This window comes from Rhinopithecus bieti, unplaced genomic scaffold (genome assembly GCF_001698545.2).
Source record: "Rhinopithecus bieti isolate Rb0 unplaced genomic scaffold, ASM169854v2 scaffold_41709, whole genome shotgun sequence".
In the NCBI taxonomy this organism is placed as follows: Eukaryota; Metazoa; Chordata; class Mammalia; order Primates; family Cercopithecidae; genus Rhinopithecus; species Rhinopithecus bieti.
In genome coordinates, this window is record NW_016817151.1 from 545637 (window position 1) to 568943 (window position 23307).

The 23307-nt window shown below is 43.8% G+C and overlaps 1 protein-coding gene across 2 annotated transcripts in view; it reads right to left on the reverse strand.

Moving 5' to 3' along the window:
- Positions 1–22181, reverse strand: part of CNMD (chondromodulin) — a 35880-nt gene extending 13699 nt beyond the window's left edge. For both annotated transcript variants that reach the window (XM_017855904.1, XM_017855903.1), the window contains exons 1-4: positions 21999–22181; positions 21404–21544; positions 15237–15377; positions 6624–6737 (exon numbers count right to left, since the gene is read on the reverse strand). In XM_017855904.1, the coding sequence (XP_017711393.1) occupies positions 6624–6737; positions 15237–15377; positions 21404–21544; positions 21999–22070 (468 nt within the window). In that variant the 5' untranslated portion in view covers positions 22071–22181. The remainder of the gene's footprint in view (positions 1–6623; positions 6738–15236; positions 15378–21403; positions 21545–21998) is intronic.
- Between the last annotated feature and the right edge of the window lie 1126 nt (positions 22182–23307).

Consider the following 23307-nt stretch of genomic DNA (forward strand, 5'->3'; position numbering starts at 1 on the left):
AGCATGATGCCTCCAGCTTTGTTCTTTTTGCTTATGATTGTCTTGGCTATACGGGCTCTTTTTCAGTTCCATATGAAATTTAAAATAGTTTTTTCTAATTCTGTGAAGAAAGTCAGTAGTAGCTTGATGGGGATAGCATTGAATCTATAAATTATTTTGGGCAATATGGCCATTTTCACAACATTGATTCTTCCCATCCATGAGCGTGGAATGTTTTTCCATTTGTTTGTGTTCTCTCTTATTTCCTTGAGCAGTGGTTTGTAGTTCTCCTTGAAGAGGTCCTTCACATCCGTTGTGAGTTGTATTCCTAGGCATTTTATTCTCTTTGTAGCAATTGTGAATGAGAGTTCACTCATGATTTGGCTATTATTGGTGTATAGGAATGCTTGTGATTTTTGCACATTGATTTTGTATCCTGAGACTTTGCTGAAGTTGCTTATCAGCTTAAAGAGATTTTGTGCTGATACGATGGGATTTTCTAAATATGCAATCATATCATCTGCAAACAGGGATAATTTGACTTCCTCTTTTCCTAATTGAAGACCCTTGATTTCTTTCTCTTGCCTGATTGCCCTAGCCAGAACTTCCAACACTATGTTGAATAGGAGTGGTGAGAGAGGGCATCCCTGTCTTGTGCCAGTTTTCAAAGGGAATTTTTCCAGTTTTTGCCCATTCAGTATGATATTAGCTGTGGGTTTGTCATAAATAGCTCTTATTATTTTGAGGTACGTTCCATCAATACCGAATTTATTGAGCCATGGTAGTTTGTATTTCTGTGGGATCAGTGGTGATATCCCTTTTATCATTTTTTATTGTGTCTATTTGATTCTTCTCTCTTTTCTTCTTTATTATTCTGGCTAATGGTCTCTCTATTTTGTTAATCTTTTCAAAAAACCAGCTCCTGGATTCAATGATTTTTGGAAGGGTTTTTCATATCTCTATCTCCTTCAGTTCTGCTCTGATCTTAGTTATTTCTTGTCTTCTGCTAGCTTTTGAATTTGTTCGCTCTTGCTTCTCTAGTTCTCTTTAATTGTGATGTTAGGGTATCGATTTTAGATCTTTCTTGCTTTCTCCTGTGGGCATTTAGTGCTATAAATTTCCCTCTCAACACTGCTTGAGGTGTGTCCCAGAGATTCTGGTACATTGTGTTTTTGTTCTCATTGATTTCAAAGAACATCTTTCGTTCTGCCTTCATTTCGTTATTTACCCGGTAGTCATTCAAAAGCAGGTTGTTCAATTTCCATGTAGTTGTGCAGTTTTGAGTGAGCTTCTTAATCCTGAGTTCTAATTTGATTGTACTGTGGTCTGAGAGACTGTTATGATTTCTGTTCTTTTGCATTTGCTGAGGAGTACTTTTCTTCCAATTATGTGTTCAATTTTAGAATAATTGCAATGTGGTGCTTAGAAGAATGTATATTCTGTTGATTTGGGGTGGAAAGTTCTGTAGATGTCTATTAGGTCTGCTTGGTCCAGAGCTGAGTTCAAGTCCTGAATATCCTTGTTAATTTTCTGTCTCATTGATCTGTCTAATATTGAAAGTGGGGTGTTAAAGTCTCCCACTATTATTATGTGGGAGTCTAAGTCTCTTTGTAGGTCTCTAAGAAACTTGCTTTATGGATCTGGGTGCTTCTATATTGGGTGCATATATATTTAGGATATTTAGCTCTTCTCATTGCATTGATCCTTTTACCATTATGTAATGCCCTTCTTTGTCTTTTTTGATCTTTGTTGGTTTAAAGTCTGTTTTATCAGAGACTAGGATTGCAACCCCTGCTTTTTTTTGCTTTCCATTTGCTTGGTAAATATTCCTCCATCCCTTTATTTTGAGCCTATGTGTGTCTTTGCATGTGAGATGGGTCTCCTGAATACAGCACACTGATGGGTCTGGACTCTATCCAGTTTGCCTGTCTGTGTCTTTTAATTGTGGAATTTAGCTCATTTACATTTAAAGTTAATATTGTTGTGTGTGAATTTGATCCTATCATTCTGATGCTAGCTGGTTATTTTGCCCGTTAGTTGATGCAGTTTCTTTGTAGTGTTGATGGTCTTTACCATTTGGTATGTTTTTGCAGTGGCTGGTACCAGTTTTTCTTTTCCATATTTAGTGCTTCCTCCAGGAGCTCTTGTAGGGCAGGCCTGGTGGTGACAAAATCTCTCAGCATTAGCTTGTCTGTAAAGGATTTTATTTCTCCTATGCTTATGAGGCTTAGTTTGGCTGGATATGAAATTCTGGGTTGAAAATTCTTTTCTTTAAGAGGTTGAATATTGACCCCCACTCTCTTCTGGCTTGTAGGGTTTCTGCCGATAGATCCACTGTTAATTTGATGGGCCTCCCTTTGTGGGTAACTTGACTTTTCTCTCTGACTGCTCTTAACATTTTTTCCTTCATTTCAACCTTGGTGAATCTGACGATTATGTGTCTTGGGGTTGCTTTTCTCGAGGAGTATCTTTGTGGTGTTCTCTGTATTTCCTGAATTTGAATGTTGGCCTGTCTTGCTAGGTTGGGGAAGTTCTCCTGGATAATATCCTGAAGAGTGTTTTCCAACTTGGTTCCATTCTTCCTGTCACATTCAGGTACACCAATGAAACATAGGTTTGGTCTTTTCACATAGTCCCATATTTCTTGGAGGCTTTGTTCATTCCTTTTCATTCTTTTTCTCTAATCTCATCTTCATGCTGTATTTCATTAAGTTGATCTTCAATCTTGGATATCCTTTCTTCCACTTAATGGATTTGGCTATTGATACTTGTGTATGGTTCACGAAGTTCTTGTGCTGTGTTTTTCAGCTCCATCAGATCATTTAATTTCTTCTCTAAACTGGTTATTCTAGTTAGCAATTCCTCTAACCTTTTTTCAAGGTTCTTGGCTTCCTTGCATTGGGTTAGAGCATGCTTCTTTAGCTTAGAGGAGTTTGTTATTACCTACCTTCTGAAGTCTACTTCTGTCAATTCGTCAAACTCATTCTCTGTCCAGATTTGTTCCCTTGCTGGCAAGGAGTTGTGATCCTTTGGAGGAGAAGAGGCGTTCTGGTTTTGGAATTTTCAGCCTTTTGCACTGGTTTTCCTTGATGTTGGTGACCTTCGGATGGGATTTCTGTTTTGATAACCTTTTTGGTGATGTTGATGCTATTCCTTTCTGTTTGTTAGTTTTCCTTCTAACAGTCAAGCCCCTCTGCTGCAGGTCTGCTGGAGTTTGCTGAGGTCCACTCCAGACACTGTATGCCTGGGTATCACCAGCAGAGCTGCAGAACAGCAAAAATTCCTGCCTGTTCCTTCCTCTGAAAGCTTTGTCCCAGAGGGGCACCCACCAGATGCCAGCCAGAGCTCTCCTGTATGAGGTGTCTGTCATTCCCTGCCGGGAGGTGTCTCCCAGTCAAGAGGCATAGGGGACCAGGGACCCACTTGAGGAGGTAGTCTGTCCCTTAGCCAAGCTTGAGTGCTGTGCTCAGAGATCCATTGCTCTCTTCAGAGCCAGCAGGCAGGAACGTTTACGTCTGCTGAAGCTGTGCCCATAGCTGCCCCTTCCCCCAGGTGCTTTGTCCTAGGGAGATATGAGTTTTATCTATAAGCCCCTGACTGGGGCTGCTGCCTTTCTTTCAGAGATGCACTGCCGGGAGAGGACGAATCTAGAGAGGCAGTCTGGCTACAGCAGCTTTGAAAAGCTGCAGTGGGCTCTGCCCAGTTTGAACTTCCTGGCGACTTTGTTTACACTGTGAGGGGAAAACCGCCTACTCAAGCCTCAGTAATGGTGGATGCCCCTCCCCCCCACCAAGCTCAAGTGTCCCAGGTTGACTTCAGACTGCTGTGCTGGCAGCAAGAATTTCAAGCCAGTGGATCTAAGCTTGCTGGGCTCCATGGGGGTGGGATCTGCTGAGGTAGACCACTTGGCTCCCTGGCTTCAGCCCCCTTTCCAGGGGAGTGAATGGCTCTGTCGTGCTGGCGTTCCTGGCCCCACAGGGGTATGAAGAAAAACTCCTGCAGCTAGCTCGGTGTCTTTCCAAATGGCCACCCAGTTGAAACCCAGGGCCCTGGTGGTGTAGGCACCCAAGGGAATCTCCTGGTCTGCAGGTTGCAAAGACCATGGGAAAAGCATAGTATCTGGGCTGGAAGGCACTGTTCCTCATGGCATGGTCCCTCACAACTTCCCTTGGCTAGGGGAGGGAGTTAGTTCCCCAACCTCTTGAGCTTCCTGGGTGAGGTAATGCCCCGCCCTGCTTTGGCTTGCCCTCTGTGGGCTGCACCCAGTGTCTAGCCACTCCCAGTGAGATGAGCCAGGTACCTCAGTTGGAAATGCAGAAATCACCCACCTTCTGTGTTGATCATGCTAGAAGCTGCAGACTGGAGCTGTTCCTATTTGGCCATCTCTGTATATACTTTTATGTCTCTCTCAAATTTCCTACAGTAACAAAGTATTTTTTTAAAAAATCAGGGAAAACTATATTTAAAAACCCAGAAAATATACTGCAAACTTATGATTAAGTCTGGGTCAGCCATTGTTGGGGAATTGGTCCTTGAAGGCAGGAGAGAACAAGTTCTGGGTCCATTTATAGGGAAAATGGCAAGGATTATAGTTCACTGAAGTCTTCATGACAGAAACTGAGGGATATGACTATAAAACATGGTAATGCAATAAGAGAAGCTCAAGGGTCAGAACAAAGGAGGTCTTGGTCCCATTTTTGTACTTGGTATAACATATTTGCACCGAGAAGATGGCCTTTGATTCTGAACAGCGCAGCTCATAAGGAACCAGCTGGAACACCATCAGGAGAGAATGACCAGAGCAAGGAAGGTCTGGAATACATCTCACAAGATGGATGGGAAACAGAGTAGAAAAGAGAAAACAGAGGAATGGTAGCCAGCTTTACAAACTCACAGGTTTGTTTTTTAGCTTTTGTTTTGTTCTGTTTTGAGACACCGCCTGCAGCTGCTCCTATGGGGGCAAAAAATCAGGCAGTTTCCAGGCACCTTTGCTTACCCATAGTTCTCCTCTTCTGCCTTGAGGGAGCTGATACTTGCTTTACCTCCCTCTCAGGGATACTGGGAGGATCAAAGATGATCATAATAAAATTAACAATAAGCAGCAGCCATCTGTCAACCATCAAGTAGATTCAGGGCCATGGGTACTGTATGCATACCCCCAGCTTGCAGATGACAATATCCATAGGGGGTATGAGAGCTAGGATGTAAATCTACGTTTTTCTGACTTCAAAGCCCATTTTCTCTCCACCTTCTCCTGCCACAACTCAAATAAAAGACAATAATCAATGAGACCACTTTGTAAGCCCTAAACCACCATTAAAAGTAAGGTATTATTGTTAAATGTGTCTTTAGAACACTGTATGCAATTCCTAAAGTAAATTTTTAAAAAAATCAAGCTCAAAGACAAGTTATTAATAATAAATGAAAGAAACATGTTTTAAAAACTCACAGGTTTGACACATAGAAAAGGAATTGGATATACGTTGTGTAGCTTCAATAGGCTGAAACTGAACCAGTGGGAAGAAGTTGTAGGAGGAGCTATCTCAGCTTAATGTAGGGCAAAACAATTAGAACCACCCTCAGTGAAGCTGGCTGGCGTTGGGGTGGGGGATGAGTAACCTGTGGCTGCTTTCCAGTGGAGGCTGTGTGATCTGCTATCGTGGGTCTCTTTAATGAAGACTCTATCTTGTGGAGTCCTTTGTCTTTATTGTGGAGTCTCTTTTGTTTATTTTTTGTTTTTTGGTTTTTGTGTTGTTTTTTGGGGAGATAGGGTCTCATTCTGACGCCCAGCCTGGAGTACAGTGGTGCAATCTTAGCTCCCTGCAGCCTCAATCTCCTGGGCTCAAGTGATCCTCCCACCTCTGCCTCCTGAGTAGCTGGGACTACAGGCACGCACCACCACGGCCAGCTAATTTTTTGTGTTTTTAGTAGAGACAGGGTTTTGCTGTGTTGTCAAGGCTTGTCTCGAATTCCTGGCCTCAGATGAACTGCCCACCTCGACCTCCCAAAGTGCTGGGATTACCAGCGTAAGCCACCATGCCTGTCTCTATTGTGGAGTCTTAACCACAGACCAGATAGTTCCCTAACCGCAGGCAAATAAGGCCATATGAACACCCAGCCCCTTTATGCACTTTAAAATGTGGCTTCCCAAAACGTTTAAATATGCTATATCACGTGAGAAGAATCCCTTGACCCCAGTAGGACAAAAACAGTTTAAATTCCTTTGGCAGAGAAGAAATAGAATTTACGATCTAGTCATGAACCTATCCAGATACTAGAAACCAAAAGGGTTGTGCCTTTAGGCTGGGCGTGGTGGCTCACTCCTGTAATCCCAGCACTTTGGGAGGCTGAGGCGGGCAGATCACTTGAGGCCAGGAGTTCAAGAAGAGCCTGGCCAACATGGTGAAAGCCCGTATCTACTAAAAATACAAGTTAGTTGGACGTGGTGGCGTGCCTGTAGTCCCAGCTACTTGGAAAGCTGAGACAGGAGAATCGGATGCAGTGAGCCAAAAGCGCCAGTGCATTCCAGAGTGAGACTCTGTCTCAATAAAAATAAAATAAAACAAAAAATAAAACCGAAAGGGTTGTGCCTTCAAGCAATGTTTGCCAAGCAGTCTCACTGTCTCAGGCATGTTGGTACCCACCAGTTCGGAGGAGATGCTCTGTTTGGTCACGGCGCCCACCTCAGGAATACGAGCCTTCACTTGCGCTTTAATGTAGCACTTCTCTCCTCCAGCAAAACGAATTCCTGTGATGCCCTATGAAACAAAAGTGTATCCATCTATCTATCCATTTGTTCATTTATTCCATTTATTGAGTGTCTACTGTGTTTCAGATGCTGTTCTGGGTGCTGGGGATAGGGATGAACAAAAGAGATGGAACTGCCCTGATGGAACTTACCTTTTAGCATTATTTACCAATAATAAAAACAGCCGAGCAGCCCGGCGCGGTGGCTCACGCCTGTAATCTCAGCACTTTGGGAGGCCGAGGCGGGTGGATCACGAGGTCAGGAGATCAAGACCATCCTGGCTAACACGGTGAAACCCCGTCTCTACTAAAATGCAAAAAAAAAAAAAAAAATTAGCTGGGCGAGGTGGTGGGTGCCTGTAGTCCCAGCTACTCAGGAGGCTGAGGCAGGAGAATGGCGCGTGAACCTGGGAGGTGGAGCTTGCAGTGAGCCAAGATCGCGCCACTGTGCTCCAGCGTGGGCGACAGAGCCAGACTCCGTCTCAAAACAAAAACAAAAAAACAAAAACAGCCGGGCACGGTGGCTCATGCCACCAGAACTTTGGGAGGCCGAGGCGGGCAGATCACCTGAGGTCAGGAGTTTGAGACCAGCCTGGTTACCATGGTGAAACCCTGTAAAAATACAAAAATTAGGCGGGTGTGGTAGCGAGCTCCTGTAACCCCAGCTATTTGGGAGACTGAGGCAGGAGAATCTCTTGAACCTGGGAGGCAGAGATTGCAGAGAGCCAAGATAGCCACTGCACTCCAGCCTGGGTGACAGAACAAGTCTCTGTCTCAAAAAAAAAAACAAAACAAACAAACAAAAACAGAGATAAAGTCAGGTAATAACTGTTACGAAGAAAAATAAGACAGGAATAATGAGGTGGTAATTTAGACAGCATATTCAGGGGAGGTGACTCAGTGAGGGGATGATATTTGAGCTGGGACAGAGTATGTTAGTTATTCCATCTATATTCACCTTCTCCATGCAGCCTTCTCCAAACATCTCAGCCTAAGCAGCTATCTTTCCTCTGCTTTCCCATAAGTCCTCCCCTCTTCATTCCTCAACTGGGATAATTACTCAACTATACATAGCCTACTTACTTATAAGCTTCTTGAGATCACTATTTGAATCTTTTTTGTTTTCTTTTTTGGTGACCCCACAAAGGTTCTCGAAAGATGTTGGTCAAATTAATTAATTCTATGAATTCAGAATTTTCCTAAGTTACTGAGCCCAGAGTAAACAGTAAAACTTTTTACAGCACCTGGTCCTGAACTTTCCTTCTATACCTTACCCAAGGACTTGTTTTTTTTTTTTTTTGTCTCCTGAGAGATATAAACAATATCTTCTCTTGGTCTGCCTAAGACCTGCCTCAAGGGGAAACATCAACATCAAAGCTCCGGTCTTGGCTGACAGCACAGCCCCAGTTCTACCCACAGAGGACATGATGGGTAACAGGATGTTCTGCCCCAAGAATGTTTACTCTCCCCCTGCTGCTGTTAGTTTCAGGAGTAGTGAACCTAAAATAATATTAAAGGCCTACAATTTTTATGGTGTAATAATGGAGATACTAGCACAAATCTGAACCTTATCAGTCCTCTGTTGAGTTGAGGCAAGTGTTGGGATGATATAGAAATGGTACCAGGGCCAGTGACAAGGAATGGGGGAAGAAAACACTTAAAATCTAGGGATCCTGGCTCAAGATTCAGCCCTTTAAAATGAAGAAGAAAATTAAATGTAAGTCATACTGGAGGGGATTCATGGATAGCTCTACCTTATGCAGTCACAGAGCCAGGAGTCCTACAGAAGCTGGTGAGTAAAGGACTGCAGAACACAGAAGAAAAGGCTCATTCTTCCTCAAGCTCTTTATTATTTTTCTTGTGGCTTAATTTATCATGTATACATATGTAACTCATTTCACCTATTTCTCCCAGCACTACTGCTCACTCAGAGAGAGACAGGGGCATTATCCCCACTTTACAGAAGAGGACGAACTCTGAGGCTTACTGCTGAGGCTTGGCTCTCACTGCACCTGAATTCACTGGAGAGGGTTTAAGAACACAGATGTCTGTGCCCCTTCCCAGAGATTCCCATTTGATTGGTTTGCTTTGGGGCCCAGGTAGTCTTAAAAACTCCCCAGGTGTTTATAATTTAAAGGGTTGATGCCAGGGTTGAAGACTACCATATGAAAGAGAAAGGTGTTCAAGGTAACAAAGCTTTTAAAATGATTGCAATAACCTTTGGACCCAAGTTTCTTTTATCAGTGGTTCACAAACCTTCCCTTGTATCAAAAATCCCCTGGGTCCCCAGCAAAACTTCAGAAAAGTCTTCATTAACAACCACACCTTAAGCCACCAAGGAAAATCACAGACACCACTGATGCTGTTTACAGCTAAAAAAAAAAAAAAAAAAAAATCATACAGAGACTGTACTACTGCATGCACCCAGAATCAAAGCCTAAGTGCCCTACTTACCCAACACCAAAAGTCCACCCCATGAAAGCAAATTTAAAAAACTGTAATAAGCGACTATTACATCAGATGCACAGATATCAACGCAAGGACACAGGAAGCATGAAAAAGCCATAAAATATGACACTTCCAGAGGAATACAATAATTCTCCAGCAACAGATCGCAATCAAAAACAAATTTATTAAATCCCAGAAAAAAATTTAAATATTGATATTAAAGAAGCTCCATGAGATACAAGAGAATACTGAAAAACATGACAAATCAGAAAGAAAATTTAGGATTGAGAAATTTAATATGAATATGAATGAGAAATTTAATAAGGAGATGTATATTATAAAAAAGAACCAAATAGAAATTATGGAACTGAAGAATTCATTGAATTAAATACAATATACACTTAAAAGATTCAACAATAGAGGCCAGGCACAGTGGCTCACGCCTGTAATCCCAGCACTTTGGGAGGCCAAGGTGGGTGGATCACCTGAGGTTAGGAGTTCAAGACCAGCCTGGCCAACATGGCAAAACCCTGTCTCTACTGAAAATACAAAAAAAAACAAAAAACAAAAAATAGCTGGCCATGGTGGTGCATGCCTATTATCCCAGTTACTCGAGAGGCTGAGGCAGGAGAATCGCTTGAACTCAGGAGGCAGAGGTTGCAGTGAGTTGAAACGGCGCCACTGCACTTTAGCCTGGGCAACAGAGCCAGACTCCGTCTCAAAAAAAAAAAAGATTCAACAATAGACTATTTCAAGCATCTCAGAACTTGAAGACAAGTCTTTTGAAATAACCCAGTCAGACAAAAATAAAGAAAAAAGATTTTAAAAGGGCCAATCATAGTGTCTTATGCCTCTAATCCCAACACTTTGGGAGGCTGAGGCAGGAGGATTGCTTGAGCCCAGGAGTTCGTGACCAACCTGAGCAACATGGTGAGACCCCATTTCTACAAAACAAATTTAAAAATTAGCCAAGTGTGGTGGTGTGTGCCTGTAGTCCCAGCTACTTGGAAGGGAGAAGGATCACTGGTATATATATCTATATATCCACAATGGAATACTATTTGGTCATAGAAAAGAATGAAATCATGTCATTTGCAGTAACATGGATGGAACCAGAGGTCACTATGTTAAATGAAAAACAAATGGCACAGAAAGACAAATGTCATATGTTCTTACTCCTATGTGGGAGCTAAAAAAGTTGATCCCATGGAAGCAGAAAGTGATAGATACCAGAGGCTGCGAAGGGTATATGGGTGGAGCTGGGGAAATGAAGACAGGTTGGTTAATGGGTGGTACAAACATGCAGTTAGAAGAAGTAAGTTCTAATGTTCAATAGCAGAGTGGGATGACTATAGTTCCCAACACGTAGAAATGAAAACCAAATATCCTATCATTACACATTCTATTCATGTAACAAAATATCACATATAACCCATAAATATATAAAATATTATGTAACAATTTTAAAAAGGCAAATTAAAAAGTCACCTGGGCGGGGTGCAGTGGCTCATGCCTGTAATCCCAGCACTTTGGGAGGCCGAGGCTGGAGGATCGTGAGGTCAAGAGATGGAGACCATCCTGGCCAACAAGGTGAAACCCCGTCACTACTAAAAATACAAAAATTAGTTGGGCATGGTGGCATGCACCTGTAGTCCCAGCTACTCGGGAGGCTGAGGCAGGAGAATCACTTAAACCCAGGAGGCGGAGGTTGCAGTAAGCCAAGATCGCACCACTGCACTCCAGCCTGGCAACAGAACGAGACTCCATCTCAAAAAAAAAAAAAAATCACTTGGAGGACTTGTTAAATTAAACAGTGTTGTACCCCACCCCCAGTTTCCCATTCAGTAGGTCTGGGGTGGGGCCTAAAATCTGCATTTCTAACAAGCCTTCCAGTGATGCTCCACTGGCAGCCTGAGGAATACACGTGGAGAATAACTGCTTTCTCTTATGCTGCCTCCTGTAGGGCCGCTGCTCTTATTTGGCGTGTAAATTTAGGACTCATAGGTTGAAAAACAGAAGGCAGGGAGGGAGATGGTGCTCCTTATGTGACATTTTCTCTTAACTTCAAACACATCCCCTGAATGTGAGATGTGTGGAGGGAACGCTATACAACCGTCACGATATCCCCGAAGGGGAGAGCTGATTCTACTGAAGGATTCACAGCCCTGAATGGGAATCTAGTATTAAGTTCGTTCTGACAGTCGACACACTGCAGTGAGAACTGAAACCCCCATGGGGTGGGAAGTGTGGGAAAGAATTCACACATATTAACCACCATGTCTAGCTAAAACTCCACATCAAGCAGCCAGCTATATTAAGAGATTAAATAGAGGGAACTGAAAGAAGCACAAGAAAGCCAAGCAAACCTTCTGTTTTTGCAAACAAACAGGCTTTAGAAGCTAGTGGTAATGAAGAAATTTGCTAGCAACGGTGATGAGTGAAGAGTCCAAGAATCTAACATTCTTTTTTCAAAAGAGTGAGGTAATCTTACCTTGGCTGCACATTTTTTTCTTTCTAAGGTATCTCATCTATCTGTTTCTATGGCTTAAACCAGAGGTTCCCAAAGATGGTAGGAGTTCCTGTCCCCAAGACAGCACTTTAGAAATCCTTTGAGGAGTTTTTTGTTGCCACAAAGATGGGGGCACTCCTGACCTTTATTGCACAGGGCCCAGGGATGTCAGGTCCTGCAGAGCCTGGGACAGTCCTGAAGAACTAATTGTCCTGGGTTGGAGGAAAAAAAAACCTGTTTGTAAATATCAGTGCCTAGCACTCAATGTTGTTTTATATGTAAACACAAAGTAATTTTTGGCATAGTCTTAATGTACAACAAATTTCCTAGGAATGCAATTACTGTGAAATGGAGAGAAAACAGTGCTTTTCTTCACTGTTTGAGAAAATTACATAGCATTTAAATTGCCAACACACACTTGTGTCTGTCTGCATTTTGGGCTGTGGCATTGGCAGTCATTCAACTACTACTATACTATAAGTGTTTATGTCTTTTAGTGCATCTGGCTGTACATTTACACATGAAGTCCATATTTTTAATATAAATTAGTTTCATTTTCTTTTTCCTTTACCTTGCAGTTGGAGGCTGAATTGATAGGTTATGCTGTCTTTACTTTCTCTAGCTTTTTAAATAAAAAATTTCAAATATTCACAAAATTAAAAGAATTATACAGTGAACACCCATATACCCATCAGTTTATTCTTTCAATTTCTAAGGCTTTTTGTTATATAAATGGGGCATTCAGTCTAAGGGGGTTGGCTTAAAGCACAGCGCTGGTGTTTGTGAGAGTATAACTGGAATGTAATTCACACAGCTTGAATGAACTTGGCTTTTCTATCTCTCAGGGTGGAGATCCTGGAGCACTTTTTTCAGTGCTATCCTTCCTTGGGGGTTGTTTTTTCCCACTGGGTTCTACTAAAATCTTGGTGGGGTCCTGGATGAACTGGGGAGACTGTTCATTTACAATTCAAAACCTTTTATGATCTAGCCCCACCTGTATCCCCATCTTCTTTCCTTCCCCAAGTTGGGCTGAACTGGGCTACTTAGAATAAGAACCCTGGAGCAAGCCTGCACATTCGTGTTCGCTATTTTTCCCTGGGCCTGGAGAGCCTTCCCCTACCTGTCTGACAGTTGAAATCCTAATCATTCTTCATCACCACCTCTGTAAGACCTGCTCCAATCCCCTGTTCAGCAAGGATGTTTCCTCTCTGTTCATAGCTCATTGGAACACATTTTCCAGGCGAACCTGAAGCTATTTCTGTGAGTGTGTCTGCCTCCTGGACTGAACTGAAGGGTCCTTGAGGGAGGGGTCAATCATTTTTGCATTCCTCCTGCTTAGCACCATCCCTTGCACACAGTATGTCTCAATAAATGCTTCTTGAATTTGACTGTTGATTCGAAATACAGGAGAAAGTAATAGCGTAGGCACCATAGTGACTGATTCATGTGTTTTCAAAAGTTCAGGCTTGTTTAAACCCACAACAGGTTCTATCCATCAAAAAAATGTTCTACTCACCAGTTCTGACTTAGAGAAATGTGGAAGCTATCAAAGAGAATTGATCAGTTTATAAAATATCTGTGGCCCTGTTGGTCTACGAGAACAAAACACAATCGATACCATTATTAGAAAAGAACCAAAGGATTATAAAACAGAAATACAGGTTTGGGATTAAAATATGTTAAAAGAATATTTTTGATACATGAACATCTCAATAAAGATGAATCTTTTCTTATTCATCTCTGTAGCTCCCTTTGCATATCTTAATATTGTGGCACACCACAGGTATTCAATTTCTGGATTGAATAATGTGTGTTGGGGAGTCACATTTTATTAGTTTATATTGAGTAGTACAAAGAAAAAATGATTTTACCCTGTCCTGGGTCTTGCAGTAAAAGCCTTTAATAAGTGCAGAGAAATTATACTTGTGCATTGACCAGAATCATTTGCAAAGCTATGACTAAACAAAGTGCAGCTGGGCACATATAGAGCTGCAGAGGCTGTCCCCAGGGCAGAGATCATTCTGAACATAGTCAGTCAGTCCTTGTCATGATCAAATAATATCCAACATCACAGCAGCTCTAATGTTAGCATCTGTTGGGTATTCAAATGGACTTATGAGGTATATTTTGGTACCAACAAGAGGAGTGCTTTCACTCAAATGAAAAGCACCTTTAGCTTTTCTCATCAATCAGAGGAAGATGGGTCGATGAGGTGTTTGTGGACCAATAAACTATCAGAAGAGACATTATTTTCAAGAGCCTTTTTTCATTATGAAGTTTCACCTACTCCATCTGCAGATTTAACAGGAGAACACAAATAGTGATGCCTCTTCCTCATCGTGAAACATGAAAGGGCATAAAATATTTATGTTGGCCAGGCCAGGCCAGGGGCAGTGGCTCACGCCTGTAATCCCAGCACTTTGGGAGTTCAAGGTGGGCAGATCACGAGGTCAGGAGATCGAGACCATTCTGGCTAACACGGTGAAACCCCATCTCTACTAAATATACAAAAAAATTAGCAGGGCGTGGTGGGGGCGCCTGTAGTCCCAGCTACTCTGGAGGCTGAGGCAGGAGAATGCCGTGAACCCAGGAGGCGGAGCTTGCAGTGAGCCGAGATCCCGCCACTGCACTCCAGCCTGGGCGACACAGTGAGACTCCATCTCAAAAACAAAAACAAAAAACAAAATTTATGTTGACCAACAGGAAATTCAGCCTGGAGTGACACTTTGGTTTGCAGATGTACACTGAAACATCGCTGCACAGCTTAATGTCTCAAATTGCCTGTAAATGAAATTTTTGTTAAAAAATCAAAACAAAACAGTCTCTCCTCTTCAAAGGAGATGTGAATGTTTTATCTCTAATATGCTATGGTCAGAAAACATATGCTATAATAGGAGAATTTGCTCATGGTAATTTTCCGGATTACATAGGAAATCAGAATTGAGAAAAGTATGTAAGTAGATCCCACTTGTTGCTGATGAAATTATTAGGTCATTAAAATTTCCCTGTACTTCAGAAATTTAAGTTTCAAATCTCACAACATTCTTGGATAGTTTTGAGCATTTCATTCATCGTGTTACAGAAATCCGCTTGAAAAGAAGTAGCTCCTTCAAGTCTTTCTGCCAAGACTTTATATAATTCTAAGAAGAACTTGCTCTTTTCAGTGCTATGGTACTGTGGGGTTTTTTTTCCCCACATTTAAAAATCAAGTTTTATTTTGATTTCTAGGAAATACCTTTAATTTCCTAGAAGTAAAAAAATTTTTTCAAAACAGCTAAATCCTTGTGTATATGAATTCAATGAAGGTGGTTCTTTTTGTTTTTGGTATTTTACAACTGAAGTGTTGTTTTTTTCTTTTGCAAATATGAAGGACAAAGTTTGGTCCTTTCTCAAAGAGAATATGCTATATGACATATGTGGATTAGTGGCACTACAGCTGCTATAAAGAACAGTTACCGTTTGGATGTGTGTGAGAAATGCTGCTTCTCCATGAATTGGAAAAGTCCCCCAGGCTTGCCTGGTTAAACTCTGTAAAGGCATGAAATATACTTACATTCTGGAAATCATTAACTTCAATTGCTTCTTCAGCTCCACTTCCCATTTTAAAGGTCTCCATGTTGTTCCCAGCATCTATTTCCATTGACCCATCTTGTAATTTCCCATTGATACTCATGGTGTAATGGACATTGTAAATCTGAAAGTGAGCATAAGAGTTAGTGATGCTTTCTTTTTTGAGCAATTCAGGGCTTATCTTTAGAATGGCAGTCTTTGAGGTAGCGTCCATATGTTTCAGAGATACTTGGGATAGTCCTTAATAATAATACATTTATATACAAAGACTTCATTCATACAGCAATTAGTTAATGCAATGATTTCCTTAAAAACACCTTATGAGTAAAACCTTTGGTTGTCTCTGACACCTATTCCAACAGCTCAGTAATTTGCAACGCTGGCTGTACTTTAGAAGCATCTGGGTAGACTCTCTGGGTACCATGCCTGGGTTTCACCCTGGACAAATCAAATCAGAAGCTGTGGGGAGGGCGCGTGGGCATAGGTCTTTCTTATTCTAAAGCTCAACTCTATTATGCATCTGGGTTGAGAACTATTGATGGATAAATCGAAATTGAGGAGGCAGAAGGTTAATTGGGCTCCCAGCTGAACATGTCTGCAGTGGCACCTCAGTTTCACAAGTTGTTTTCATCCTTTGGTCAAGATTAGTCATGGAGTGCCTTAGGCATATGGTATATGGTATTAGGTATATGAAAAGGACTGCAGACAGGACCAGGGTACGCTTGATATAGAGCAGCATGTGTGGAGAGGAAGGCCGATGTGCACGTTTGTTTCCGTTCAAAACGGTAGTACTCCCTGAACGACTCCATGGTGCTGTAGGGCATTTTGTTATGAGATGTGTGGGGTGTGTGGAAGAGGGGAAGGGACCTGGCACTGCAGAAGAGATTCCGGTCCAGGAATCAGGAAAACAGGTGGCCACACCACTCATCTCTGGATCTTGTGAGTTGCCATGAGTGTAGAATGAAGTTGGACCTCATAGGTGGCTTTCATCAGTGTACTTAGAACTGTTGGGATCTCATGGGCATGGCCTAAAGGTGAGGATGGCACTGTAGTACTCTGTTCTCTCCTGTCCATCCACAGTCTAACCAGAGTGGCTCTGCTTTTTCTGTCTTATGTGTTGCATTTCTGAGTAACATTTTGTTAGAAAGACAAATTTCAACACTTAAAACATTTTTTTTTTTTAAGTTTGCCACTAATTAGCCCACCCCAAGGGCTCAGACACCTGATTACTGCACTGGTTTCAAAATAACTCAGATGCTGCTCCTGCTCAGTGTGCGCTGTCCTGGTAGACCTTTCCGTGTGTCAGGGCTAGGAGGTGGGTTTGTTTTTTGGATTTAGATGCATATGGATGTATAGCTATATATCTTACATATGATATATTACATGTCTTGTATATAAATTGTAGATGTATATGTACACATATATATAAATCTTTAAAGGGGAGGAGTGAGAACTGATGAAAAACTGTTGCTACTTAATGTCAGGTCAGCCAGTCAAAACTGCAAATAGCTCAGATCCAATTCAAGTCTGATTTTTCTTCCTCATTATGAAAAGTGACTGCTACATGCACAAACACTGGAAGAAGGATCTGTTACTGTTGGATCTATTTCTTGCAGAAAACTCATTATTACAAGACCCATGGTGCACTATTTTATTATCAGCAGAGATACAGAAATGGCTTTGCTATCCAGCACCCTTTTAGGAACAGCATTCATTCAGCAGCACAGAAAATACCAGTGTCCTGTTTCAGCTCAACCATCCCTCATCGCCCCTCTTTCCCTGTCTCTTTCTGAGGAACTTAGATGTCTGCAATTTACTGTCTCCTAGGCTTCCCTGATCACAAGAACCACTCCTAGGGGTTCTGAATTAGTGGAGCTGGAGCACAGCCCACCAGTCTCTTTTCCCCTTGCCCCTCAGGTGGCCCTTATGATCAGCCAGGTTTTGGAAACCTGTTTTCTTTGGCTGTGAGACTCCTGCAGGTGAGATTTGGAAAGCAGGCTCTGTTCTGTCCGGTGCTCTCTGAGCAGCCAGTGTTCATATGGGTCAGCGACAACTGTCAGAAGGAGCCTGGCAGGCAACACCCATGTGAGTGTCTTCCACTCATGTGACAAGAGGTTCGGTTTTTGTTTTTTGTTTTTTAAGAACATTGCACATAAGCTTTTACTAGTGAAACAATGCAACATTTAAGAACATAACCATTTCTAAATTCTTAGCAGTTCTTAAGGAGACAAGGTTGTCACACTAGAAGAGTGGTCTGTGGTCTGAATTTCACATTCCTCCACCACTACCTCTGGCTGTCTCCTCCCCAACAAAGCCTCCCTAACTAGGTGCAGGGGTGTCCAATCTTTTGGCTCCCCTGGGCCACAATTGAAGAAGAGGAATTGTTTTGGACCACACATAAAATACACTAACACTAACGATAGCTGATGAGTTTTTTAAAAAAAATCTAAAAAAAGAATCTCATAATGTATGCTTTTAAGAAGAGAGTACGGGCCCGGCGCGGGGCTAAGCCTGGCAATCCCAGCCCTTTGGGAGGCCGCAGACGGGGGGCGGATCACGAGATCAGGAGATCGAGACCGATCCTGGCTAATACGGTGAAACCCCCCACGTCTCTACTAAAAAATACAAAAAAACTAGCCGGGCCGATGAGGCGGCCGCCTGTAGTCTCAGGCTACTTGGGATGCTGAGACAAGCGAGAATGGCGTGCAACCGGCGGGGGGTGCGAGCTTTCAGTGAGCCCTGGAGAGCCGGCCATCTGCCACTCCAGCCTGGGCGCAGAGCAAAGACTCCGTCTCAAAAAAAAAAAAAAAAAAAAAAAAAGAAAGTACGAATTTGTGTTGGGTTGCATTCAAAACCGCCCTGGACCGCATGCAGGACAAGGTTGACATAGGGCATCTTGGTTGTGCAGCTGCAGCCCACCTTTTTTTTTTTTTTTTGAGATGGAGTCTTACTCTGTCACCCAAGCTGGGGTGCAGTAGCACCATCTCGGCTCACTGCAACCTCTGCCTCCCAGGTTTAAGCCATTCTCCTGCCTAGCCTCCCAGGGAGCTGGGACTACAGGCATGCGCCACCACGCCTGGCTAATTTTTTTGTATTTTTAGTAGAGATGGGAGTTCACCATGCTGGCCAGGCTGGTCTTGAACTCCTGACCTCAAGTGATCCTCCTGCCTCGGCCTCCCAGAGTGCTGGGATTACAGACCTGAGCCACCATGCCCAGCCTGCTGCCCACCTTTTATGTGCACCGTGCCATCTGCATGGGACAGCAATGAAAAGCTCATGCCCTCCTGAAGCTACTGGGGGAGGTTGCGGGGGGAGGAGGCAGTCCAGTTTCTAACATACTGGACTCTGAGCTGGGGACGAGGCTGGGCTGTTGGAGCAGCATTTACCTTATCTGCTCTAAGTCCATGGAACTGTGGACACCCAAGGATATTTTTATCCAAATAAGATGAAATTTATTATTTCCCAAAATTCTGCTCAATATGGTGCCTTTTACAGCCAAGGATATTTGCTAATGAGTTTTTAACAAGGCCTACGTTCTATAAGATTAATTACATGTTTGGGAAAATGTCTAGAAAAATTAGTCTGAGAGGAAAGGCCCCAAGCAATGATCTCTTTCCCTCATCCCACAGGGTAGGGTTGTCAGTTATCTCATACTGGTGGAAATTTCCCATATTTCAATGCCTTGTTCCATTTACAATAATGTGGATGAAAAATGGCCTCAATATTGGAGCCCAGTTCAGTTGTACCCTGATTATTAGTACTCCGGTGCTTCATAGTCCTCCAACTAAATTTCCTTAAACCTGTCCTAAGGGGATTTACCCACATGAAAGGGATAGGTGGTGAATTACAGCTGGTTCTCCTCTATAAACCAATACAGAGGAGCCCGAGGCACAGATAATCCCCAAGAGTGGATAATCCATCTGGTATGACAAGTCTTTCTGTTTGACAGAGACTTACCTCTTTTGATTACATTTCGTCTGAGCTACCTAGATTTGTATTCAGGCAAAGAGACCTGTGCGTGTGCTATGCGTAGATGGTGCCAAAGTTACTCTATTTAGTATTTTGTGATTTGTTTTTCATACTTAAGTCATATGGATCAGGGAGAAAAAAACTATCGTGGTTTTCTTCATTCTCCTGTCTGTGTAGGATATAGTAATAACTTTGATTGTTGGCAATAAAATGTGATTCACTGTTCCTCTGCATTCTTAGAATTTAATACTGCTCTCCTGAACCAGACAACCAATCATCTTGCAGTAAAGTAAAAGATATGAAAAAAGGGAGTTGTGCTTATTCAGTATGATTGTTTAATCCCTTTTTAGAAGCTTGTCAGTTAGTGAAGTTTACCTTGAATAATTAAATGCCAAGTGGTATTCATTTTAAAATATATATCATGTCCAGAATCTTTACCCAAAAAAAGCATAGCTATTTTTATCCCCCATTGACCTATACCACTGAGGCTTTGTTATTTAAAAGATAGCATTTTAAATGCTATCTACAGGCGGTGGCTCACGCCTGTAATCCCAGCACTTTGGGAGGCCGAGGTGGGCGGATCACGAGGTCAGGAGATCGAGACCATCCTGGCTAACACGGTGAAACCCCTTCTCTACTAAAAATACAAAAAATTAGCCTGGCTCAATGGCGGGCGCCTGTGGTCCCAGCTACTCGAGAGGCTGAGGCAGGAGAATGGAGTGAACCCGGGAGGCGGAGCTTGCTTGTAGTGAGCCGAGATGGCGCCGCTGCACTCCAGCCTGGGCGACAGAGCAAGACTCCGTCTCAAAAGAATAATAATAATAAAAAAAGATATCGTTTACATTCTAAAACTACAGAATTTCCCGAAGAGATGACAATCTAAACCCCGCTATTAATGGAGATGTAGATACTGAAATCATTCTCTTATTCACATTTGCTGTTTCAAACATGAGCATCTGGCCCAGCTTCTATATTTAAAATACAGATACATTAAGGCACTTTTCAAATACCCACAAAATACAGTGCAATTCTGATCTTACAAATCGATGCTTGTAAATTTGATATAGTTTCTAAAACAGACTCGGTGCTAAATGGCATGCTTATCTACATTAGACATTTGAGTTAAAAATACAAATTATGCAGTGACTGCAGAAGATGTGATGTGTAAAATGGTTGAATTGCTTTCAGCACCATTTTCTGTAAGTACTGGAATTCGTTCATGCTTTGCATTTCATGGTAGGAGAGAGAGGAAAAAACAGCAGTCACCAATCCTCTGAGGATAGTGATTATGAAAGAACCCTTTGTGTGTGCCCTGGAGATGGAATTCTTTTCCATTAGTCGAAATAAGCTTATACCAGACCTGGCAGTGGTCATCAAGATAAAATGTCCCCTTTTACATAGGTGAACACATTCAGAGTATTTAGAGAACACACTGGAGCTCTGCCCAGTCAACTTAGAGGCAGTCTTTATACTCCTGGAGAGCCATGGAGCTTTAAAATAAATAGTTGCATACAAAGAAAGTAGGGCAGCAGTCAGTAAAACACCTACTATTAAATCACATGTGATGACTAGGCCAGAATGAATTGTTAAAAGAGATTTTCCACCTTTAAGGAAGTTAGACTTTTTGTTTGTTTGTTTGTTTGTTTGTTTTTGTTTTCCAGAGAGAGAAGGGAATGTTCATGGCTGGGTCACAAAAAAACCTTCTGAAAGGCAAAAATTCCTTCCCAATGAGTCTGAATATGGGTCTGAATATTCCTCCACTGTCTTTGTCCTGGATTTTACATCCATAGCCTTTCTCAGCAGGGAGAGAGGCCTTAGAGATCATCCAGTTCCATTTTTTCCCTTAAGGAGGAGTATACTGAGGCCGAAAGGTGACGTGCCTTCCCCACTGTCGCGCCACTGCTTAGCGGGAGATGGCCGAAAACGGCCTTTCTCGGACCGTCCACTGCATTCTCCCCTACTCTATGCTTCAATCTTCTCCTGTGAAACCTTCACTTGCTTTTCTACAAAGCTGACCTAAGGCGGAAAGTTGCGTGCCAGAGTGGGACTGGAGAGAGGAGCTCACGCTGGGCCCGAGGGGTCCTGCGGCAGCCGCGCGTCCCTCGCCGGCCCGCGCTCGGGCTCCCCCTAGGGGCACCGTGGACGACACGGGTGTCCCCGCGCGCCGCCCTCTGGACTTACGTGACTGTCGCTCCCCTTCCAGAAGTAGAAGGCCCCGATGGCCCCGAAGAGCAGCAGCACCGCCCCTGAAATGAGGACCACGGCTCCCACCTTGAGCAGCCGCGCGGGGCTAGAAGGCTTCACCGTCACCGTAGCGTACGCCTGCGGACCGGGGCGGGAGAGGGACCGTCACGTTTGTGCCGCCCGCACCTGCGGCCCCGCGCGCACCCGGACCCACGCGGTGGCCGCCAGGGAGTGGGGAGTCGGGCGAGAAACAGCTCGCCCGGGCTCCTACGGGTGCCCCTTTCGCCGCCCTCCCTCCCGAGTGTCCTTTGCAATCCGGCGAGGAAGTGCGGTGAGCAAACCTCGCAGCGCGGGGCCTTCGCCCCACGGCCTGCACCCTCCACTGGCCACGGGACGCCCTTCCGTACCCGCCTGTGGATGCCGTGCCCCCTGCACACTCATACGCGTGGGGCAACACCCCACGCACACATTTGGAACCCAAATTTATCCCCCCCGCCAACATACTCATTCGGTGGCATGCATCCCTGAGTCCGAACTGTGGAACCAGATACTCACCCCGGGCCCTGCGTGTGGAATCCCTGGCGGTACTCACCGGGGGGCTGCAGAATTCCACGTCATCAGGTCCCACCAGGGCAATGGGAACTTTGTCGGAGTTCTCTGTCATGGTTGCGGCAGGAGGAGCGAGGCACTCGCAGACTCGCTGGGCGCCCTAAGCTCTGTCCCGCTGCCCCGACGTGCAGGGCATTTCAACGCCGCGCGCACACAGGGTGCACGGTCCCGCCTGGGCCAGCCCAGCGGTCCCCACCCCTTCCAGCGCCTCACCTCTCCCCTCCCTTCTCTCTTCTGCCGCGGGCAGCTAGTCCTGCACTCCCGGATGCCCCCTTTTTTCCTCACTCTATCCTGTCTACTAACCCCCAAACAGCATCCCGGTGACTCTGAATGTGTGAGGGTGGTTGCATCCCTCAGAGCGGGATGCTGAATCCTGGGACCCAAAGAAATAAAGTGCCAGGGCAGTAGCCATGCAACGAGGATGTCTTAGAATGTCATTGGACTCTGCTGTGACACCTGGCTGGAGGCCATTTCCTGCAGGGTCTTTGTATGTGTGTGTTGGGGTGGGGGTGGGGGAAAGATGGCTCATGGAAGGTGAAGGAGAAGACAGCAGAGTGGCGCAGGTGGACAGGAGACACTGGCCTAAGAGTGTCAGGGTTAGGCCACCTTCTCACTGGCCTGGCATTGCTGGATGGCCCCTAGGACTGAAAAACGGAGCAGGGTCTTGGAAATGGCTCCTTGCCACCAATTTTTCTAGGGGGTGGGTACAACTGCAGCAAAAGTGAGAGCTAAGTAGAGCGGGGCTGGAGGGAAGGAGTTGGGGAGACCAGAATAAAAGCACACTCTGGTTGGTTGAATAAATTAAATAAGTGCAAACAAAAGCAACAATGGCAAAGCGCGCGCGCGCGCGCGCACACACACACACACACACACACAGAGAGAACTGATGTGTCCAAAGAAATAACACAAATATATATGTGTGTGTGTGTATGTGTGTGTGTATATATATGTATATGTGTGTGTGTGTATATATGTATATATGTGTGTGTGTGTGTGTGTATATATATATATAATTTTCACTTTTGGAAATGCCATCTTCCGGTTCCAGGATACATGGTACTTCATTTGGATCCAGGCTTCCTTAATTCACATTCGATTCTAGCTTTGTGCAGAGCCCTCTGGTGAGGTGTAAGTGAGGAGCACTGGTGCATGGGAGGGATTGAGGCTTCCCCAAAGGGCAGCGGGAGATTGCATGTGCAGGACTGTTGAAGAATCATCCAAGACACATGATAAAGAGTGAGGTGACAAGCATGATGACCTGGGGCTGGGAAGGAGGGCAGAAGTGGAGGAGA